A 7527-nucleotide genomic window follows, 5' to 3' on the forward strand; every position below is an offset into this window, starting at 1 on the left:
GCCAGGACCTCTGCTCAGACCGCCTCCCCCCGCCAAATGTTTAAATGTCCCAAAGCAAGTCGGTGAGGAGGTGGGTTCTGAGTTCTGATCGGATCCGTTTGGATCCCTGCAGCTCAGACTTCACCGTTTTCTCCTCAGATTTGGAGGTCAGGGTCACAGTGACTCAGCAGGATATTCCAACATGGCCGCCCCCATCGGCCCCCATGCTCTCAGAATTTGTGTCGTCTCTGATCAGAACCTCTCAAACAGGAGCAGGGAGGCAGAGGTTCTGCAGAACTCAGGCTTTAAAGGCCAAACTAACAGAGATGAACACCAGCTCAGAATCAGGATCTGATTAAAGACGTTTCACTGATCCTTCCTGGCGTTCATTTCACTGATTTTCTGTTTTTATCAGGATAAAATGAGAGAAAAACATGAAAAAGATCAGAAGCTGGAACAGCTTTGTTCATAGTCGTGTTCATGGGTTCAGAAAAGGATCAAAAAGGAGAAAAACAAGATAAAAACATGTGGAAATGTGTTCAGAATCCTGTGATGTCATCAGTGATGTCACCACAGCTGAATCAGGTGATTAAATCATAAACTTTTAGGTCAGACTTTATCTGTTGGATCCTGGATGTTAAAATGTGAAGTTTCCTTTAATAAACGTCCCGACCAACAGGAAGTACGTGGCTGGGTTTTCAAACTAAAGGCCCCCAGGTCGATCAGACAGTATGCAGAGCGTTTACCCACAATGCACTTCGCTCCTGCCCGAGCTGAAATCAGCCGGCCTGAAGCTGATTTCTCTTAAGCTCTAAACTCTGTAAACTTTAGCAACATTTGAAACATTTTCAGGAGAGAAAGTAGTCGTTTAGATCCCCAACGAGTTGAAAACCTGACAAAATACCGGCTGTTTACAATTTTGTTCCCACGAATTCGGCGCTACTAAAGCTAGCCGCAGTGAGCTAACACACTTCCTGTTATTTTAACAAATTAAAATACCCGTTGCCTTTTATCATAGGGAAAGCCATTACCATACAATTGGTGCTTTTGTTTTGAAAACAGGAAGTGAACCTACCCTCGTTGTAGCTTGCTTGAAACTGCCGTTTTGACAGGAAATGACGATCGGCGACGTCACGTTACGTTGCATCTTGGGTAGTTTGAGTATGAGTAGTAACCTCATGATGCATACCCAACATTTCAGAGAATCTAGCATGCATCCGGGAACTTCTCGCTGACTCAAACTCGCATACTAACTCAAAAAGTTAGTAGGAGTAGTAGGAGAAGTATGCGGTTTGGAACGCAGCCGGTGTGTTGGCTCATCTCCGGCCTGCGGCGACCCTGAACAGGATGAAGCACCTCTCCGAGTCTTCAGGTGACCAACAGGTGAGGCTCAGGAAACAGAAGCCAAACATCAAAACAAACTCTTTATTTCTACAAACAGCTGCTTTGACATCATCACGCCTTAAATCAACAGAAAGAACCAAAGTGCTGCGTACACTGACAGTACGTCAGCTGAGCTGGAACCAATAAAAAAAAAGGTGTTTATTAAAAATCGGAATTTCCCAGAATGCCTTGCCCTGCCGAGCGGCTGTTTGAGTTTCTTAAAGCTAAGTTTGAGTTCCTGAACGTAACTTTGAACAGAAACAGAATCTGTTGGGTCTCAGGCTCCTCACCGCCACCGACAGAACGCCAGCGGAGCGACTTCCGGTCCCGCCCGCCAGCTCCAGAGAAAGTTCGGGGTCATTCTGTGTCCGACAGGAAGCAGCTGGTTTAATGGATGGAACTACCAAAATAAGAGCCTGGCTGTAGGTGAAGTGTGGACCAGGACCGCCTGCGCCGAGTTCCTCCGCCCGGCGTGGACGGCGTCCTCCCAGTTGAAGCTCCGCCCCCACAGAAACCAGTTTCCTGCCTCAGAGCTCCGCGGCGTCAGTGAGTCTTCTTGGACGAGCCGAACCCGGAGAACCCCATCACCGCCGCCATCTCGTCGTCCTCCTCGAAGTCCACGTCTTCCTCCGCCCGCCGCTTCCTCTCCTTCTGCTTCTCCTTCTTGTAGGCCTTCGCCTTCTCCTCCTGAAACGACAACCAGGTCAGCGAAGCTGAGTGGCGTCTGGGCAGAGACGGTTTATGGGGAGAAGATGCATCACTCTGACATTATTCAGGCGATCAATTAATCAGGCGATCGAAATACTTTTACATAATTTACCTCCTGAACCAGCTTTCAGCCTCAGTTATTTGTGACAGCAGCTGTAAGCTTCCTAGCTAACATCCAGCTGTGTTAGCAGCTGTTAGCTTCCAAGCTAACATCCAGCTGTGTTAGCATCTGTTAGCTTCCTAGCTAACATCCAGCTGTGCTAACATCTATTAGCTTTCTACCTAACATCCAGCTGTGTTAGCAGCTGTTAGCTTCCAAGCTAACATCCAGCTGTGTTAGCATCTGTTAGCTTCCTAGCTGACATCCAGCTGTGCTAACATCTGTTAGCTTTCTACCTAACATCCAGCTGTGTTAGCATCTGTTAGCTTCTCTCCTGCAGTCTCTGCTTCCATAAACTGTGTTTTAATGCAGCTGGAATCCTAATAAAGCCTCTTTCTTCCTGTTTTATTGCCCGTTATCAGACAGCTCAGGGACTCAGGACATTAGTTCCCACTGACCTCCACCCTTCCTCCATCAGAACGAGCTGCTACACACGTGTGCGACAGCAATAACTGTCCGTGTGAAACGGGGCGACCGCTGAGCAGAATGTGCTGGTGGCAGGTAAAGTCACACCTGAGTTCATTCTGGAAGGTTCTATAAAAACTGGACCTTTGACCCGATGTCAGAGACATGCGGCCCAACACATGACCAGCAGGGGGCGTGGCCTCTTCTCACCTCCTCCCGCAGCTCCTTCATGCGCTCCTCGAAGTCGTACTCCTTCTGCTTCTCCTCCAGCTTCTTCTTGTTCACCTCGAAACGCTTCTTCACCTGATCCAGAGACGAGCGCTCCACCCGCATCGACATGCCCAGGTTCCTCTGGTCTGCAGACAGAGAGACAGACATGTGAAACAGCGTCAAAACAGCATCAGGATTTAGGAACTGGGGGTCATTTAGACCAGAACCTGTCTGTGGGTCAGGTTTCTGCTTCAGAAACCCCGCCCCCTTTCCTCTGCTTCAGAAACCCCGCCCCCTTTCCCATACTTCAGAAACCCCGCCCCCTTTCCCATACTTCAGAAACCCCGCCCCTTTCCCCTGCTTCAGAAACCCCGCCCCCTTTTCCCTGCTTCAGAAACCCCGCCCCCTTTTCCCTGCTTCAGAAACCCCGCCCCCTTTTCCCTGCTTCAGAAACCCCGCCCCCTTTATCAACTTCAGAAACCCCGCCCCCTTCCCCAGCTTCAGAAACCCCGCCCCCTTTCCCCTGCTTCAGAACCCCGCCCAGTTCCTCTGCTTCAGAAACCCCGCCCCCTTCCCCAGCTTCAGAAACCCCGCCCCCTTTCCCCTGCTTCAGAACCCCGCCCAGTTCCTCTGCTTCAGAAACCCCGCCCCCTTCCCCTGCTTCAGAAACCCCGCCCCCTTCCTCTGCTTCAGAAGCCCCGCCCCCTTCCCCTGCTTCAGAAACCCCGCCCCCTTCCTCTGCTTCAGAAACCCCGCCCCCTTCCCCTGCTTCAGAAACCCCGCCCCCTTCCCCAGCTTCAGAAACCCCGCCCCCTTCCCCTGCTTCAGAAACCCCGCCCCCTCCCCCTGCTTCAGAAACCCCACCCCCTTCCTCTGCTTCAGAAGCCCCGCCCCCTTCCCCTGCTTCAGAAACCCCGCCCCCTTCCCCTGCTTCAGAAACCCCGCCCCCTTCCTCTGCTTCAGAAACCCCGCCCCCTTCCCCTGCTTCAGAAACCCCGCCCCCTTCCCCTGCTTCAGAAACCCCGCCCCCTTTTCCCTGCTTCAGAAACCCCGCCCCATTTATCAACTTCAGAAACCCCGCCCCCTTCCCCTGCTTCAGAAACCCCGCCCCCTTCCCCCTGCTTCAGAAACCCCGCCCCCTTCCTCCTGCCTCAGAAACCCCACCCCCTTCCCCCTGCCTCAGAAACCCCACCCCCTTCCCCCTGCCTCAGAAACCCCGCCCCCTTCTCTTGCTTCAGAAGCCCCGCCCCCTCATTTTTATGCCGTAAAGTTAAATAAAGCAGCGAAACAAAGACGGAAACTGAACGTATTCCTGTTAAAAAACACTTTAAGGTGAACTTACGCTTCTTCCCGTTGATGTGATCCAGGAAGTTGATGGAGTCCTTCACCACGCAGTCGCAGACGTTGCAGTAATAACTGGAAGAGAAGAAGAAGAAGACGAGAGATGAAGCTCCACAGAAACGTGTTCTTTATCTCGGTCCTCTGAGGCTGAACCACTCACCCGCCCATCTCCGCCTGCGGCGTCGTCTTGGTGATGACGATGGTCTTCCCCAGCTTGGACTCCAGGTCCACTTTGTAGTCCCGGTGGCGCAGGAGGTCCCGCTTGATGGGCGGAGTCGGTTTCCCTGAGGAAGAACGAAAACAGTCATCCTTTAAAAACTGAGGCGGTAACGTCGAGTCCGACAGGACGCCGCCGAGTCCGACAGGACGCCGCCGAGTCCGACAGGACGCCGCCGAGTCCGACAGGACGCCGTCGAGTCCGACAGGACGCCGTCGTGTTCGACAGGACGCCGTCGAGTCCGACAGGACGCCGTCGTGTTCGACAGGACGCCGCCGAGTCCGACAGGACGCCGCCGTGTTCGACAGGACGCCGCCGAGTCCGACAGGACGCCGTCGAGTCCGACAGGACGCCGTCGTGTTCGACAGGACGCCGCCGAGTCCGACAGGACGCCGTCGTGTTCGACAGGACGCCGCCGAGTCCGACAGGACGCCGTCGTGTTCGACAGGACGCCGTCGTGTTCGACAGGACACCGTCGTGTTCGACAGGACGCCGTCGAGTCCGACAGGACGCCGTCGTGTTCGACAGGACGCCGTCGAGTCCGACAGGACGCCGCCGAGTCCGACAGGACGCCGTCGAGTCCGACAGGACGCCGTCATGTTCGACAGGACGCCGCCGTGTTCGACGTGTTCTCACCATCTCGCCGCTCGCGGTCCCGCTCCTCCACCAGCCGTTTCTGAGCCAGGTTTTCATACTCATCTTTGTCCCACTTCCGACGGAAGTCGTTCTTACTGGACTGGAAGAGAAGACGAGGGCGTGTCAGTTAAAGATGGAGGCAGCGGCGGGTCACATGACCGTGCCGACCGGCTTCACCAAAAACAAAAACATCTGACAGCTTCAGAGTTAAAGGTGACACATTCAGTACAAACAGGAAACACAAGCCTGGTGTTTATTTAGCTTCCTGCTGTGATGTCATCACTGATGACATCACAGCTGTCCTGAACCACCTCAAGGTTTCCAGAAGAAGACAGGAGCTCATTTTTATGTTCTGTGACGTAGTTCCCTTCAAACAGCGTAACTAACTAATACTTTGTACATATATTTTTATTATTTTACTTTTTTTTAAATTATTATTATTATATATATATATTTTATTGCACCAAACAGAGCAGGCCAAATTCCTCGTGATGTGAAAATTACTTGGCAATAAAATCTTTTCTGATTCTAACGCATTAAATCTGTTTCTCACGTTTTATTCCTGCTTCTTCAGCTTTTAAAAACCAACTGAGGAGTTTCCAGGCTCCTCGTCGAGTTTCAGAATCAGAGAGGATGAGGAGTCTTCAAAGGTAAGTAAGTAAATAAGTAATATTTATTTATATAGCACGTTTCACAGACAATGAAGGTCACAAAGTGCTTCACAAGAAGTGCTCAGAAAATACAATAAAAGTCAACAATAAAAACATACAGTTATTAACAACAACAATAATAATATGACAAAGTAAAATAAACAAAGTGGTCATAAAAACCGCCAATACACTGCTGATCGACATTTTAAGAGGAGCGGATTTAGCTCCTGCTTTTACAGCTTTTACTCTGACAGACCGGAAGTGCCATTGTTGTGTTTGTGCTATGCTAAAATGCTAACTTTTCCCAACCTTATTATAGTCCTGCGCAGCAGCACGCGCACACAAACCTACTACGAACACGTTTACGTTTAAATAATAGATCGATAAAGGGAGAAAACGTCGTTTTTCGTTGAATGAAACCAGAACCGCTGACGCTGTTGTCGGCTAGCGGGCTAGCTGTTAGCCGGCTAGCTGTTAGCCGGCAGCGGCCGCAGCGGCCCGGCTCTTAAAACGGCTTCAGTCGGAACCACTCACGGTTCCGATCAGCAGAAGAACCCGTGCTGTGATTCATTTAACGGAACCTTAACGTGGTTTTAGATGTTTAACCAGAAAATAACAAACTCCAGAGGAACTCACCCCGCTGCCGGACGCCATCTTGTTTACGCTTAGACCGGAAGTGGCGGAAGCAGATCTTTAAGATAAAGCTGGAACGGCGTCGTCATGACGTCATAAAAAATGTAAACAATAAAAAAATAAGAAGTTAAATAAATGAATGTTGCCAACCAAGAATTGAATGAATCTGATTTACAGAGAAAATATGATTTAAGGATAAACTGAACTAAAAGAAAAGCAAACGTTTCATTTTTATTTGTTTCTCTTTATATTCTTTTATGTATTTTTAATGCTTCTTCCACTCCCTGCTGCAATGCTTTTATTTTATGTGAAGCACTTTGAACTGTTCTGTACATGAAATGTGCTATACAAATAAATTTGATTTGATTTTGATTTGATTTGATAAACAATTAGCTCATTTTTATGTTATTTTTATAGACTTTTCTTTTCTTTACACAGAATCTTCATTCCTCCAACAGATCTTTCACACACACCTTTACCTGTGAAGCTACTCTGAGCTCAGCTAAACTTTGGTTCACAATAATCTGATCCATTTATCATTCTTACAGCTTGGATCTCACTTTGGCCTTATTTCACTGGTCACTTTTCTATTTTTAAACTGTTTTTTTTAATTGTTTTTAAATTTTTTAGATTGTTTATAATTGTATAAACATTTTTATTGCTTTATTATGTCTTGCTACCGGATGCTTGAATTTTCTTTGGGATCAATAAAGTATCTATCTATCTATCTGGAACGTATAAACTTGTGCATGTTTCCCCAAACCTGCACACAGCAGGTCATGGGGAAACCCTGATAAAGAGAGGTTAGACCCCCCTCCCCTCGTGCCAGCCCACTCAGGTGTGTTTCATGGGGTCCGGGGTATGATTATCTCTTTTTGACTACTGTTGATTTACTGTATATTTCACCTTAAAAGCTGAACAGCTTGCCTTGTGTGATGTATCTTTTTATTTTGGCATATTGTATAAACAGGGAGAAGCAATCGATCCCTCAATAGATAAATTAAAAAAAATCATCAGATCAGCTCAATAGATAATAGTAATATCTATCACTCAATTTTACTAACACAAATGGCAAATAAAGTAAACTCACTCACCGAAGCACCATCACCCGCGTTGGTGGACATGGCTGATCTGTCCAATGGAGCGTAACTTGATTGGCTGCCGTTGGATGAATTGAGACAGGGATCGATTGCTTCTCCCTGGTT

The 7527-nt window shown here is 48.8% G+C and overlaps 1 protein-coding gene across 1 annotated transcript; it reads right to left on the bottom strand.

Moving 5' to 3' along the window:
- Positions 1-1390: 1390 nt before the first annotated feature.
- zmat2 (zinc finger, matrin-type 2) lies at positions 1391-6373 on the bottom strand. The gene is made up of 6 exons (XM_075487258.1): positions 6326-6373; positions 5040-5139; positions 4347-4470; positions 4188-4261; positions 2846-2991; positions 1391-2049 (listed from the first exon to the last, which is right to left on the bottom strand). Exons 1-6 carry the CDS (start codon positions 6341-6343, stop codon positions 1906-1908), a joined length of 606 nt encoding a protein of 201 aa, XP_075343373.1. The 5' UTR covers positions 6344-6373; the 3' UTR covers positions 1391-1905.
- Positions 6374-7527: the final 1154 nt, after the last annotated feature.

The sequence above is a fragment of the Odontesthes bonariensis genome, chromosome 16, assembly GCF_027942865.1.
Source record: "Odontesthes bonariensis isolate fOdoBon6 chromosome 16, fOdoBon6.hap1, whole genome shotgun sequence".
Lineage (NCBI taxonomy): Eukaryota > Metazoa > Chordata > Actinopteri > Atheriniformes > Atherinopsidae > Odontesthes > Odontesthes bonariensis.

Excerpts from the sequence above, each read along its gene's own strand:
- zmat2 (XM_075487258.1), bottom strand. Across the intron at positions 4,262-4,346 it reads CCGCAGGCGGAGATGGGCGG|TTATTACTGCAACGTCTGCG; the intron begins GTGAGTGGTTCA and ends CTTCTCTTCCAG. Across the intron at positions 2,050-2,845 it reads TGAAGGAGCTGCGGGAGGAG|GAGGAGAAGGCGAAGGCCTA; the intron begins GTGAGAAGAGGC and ends TTGTCGTTTCAG.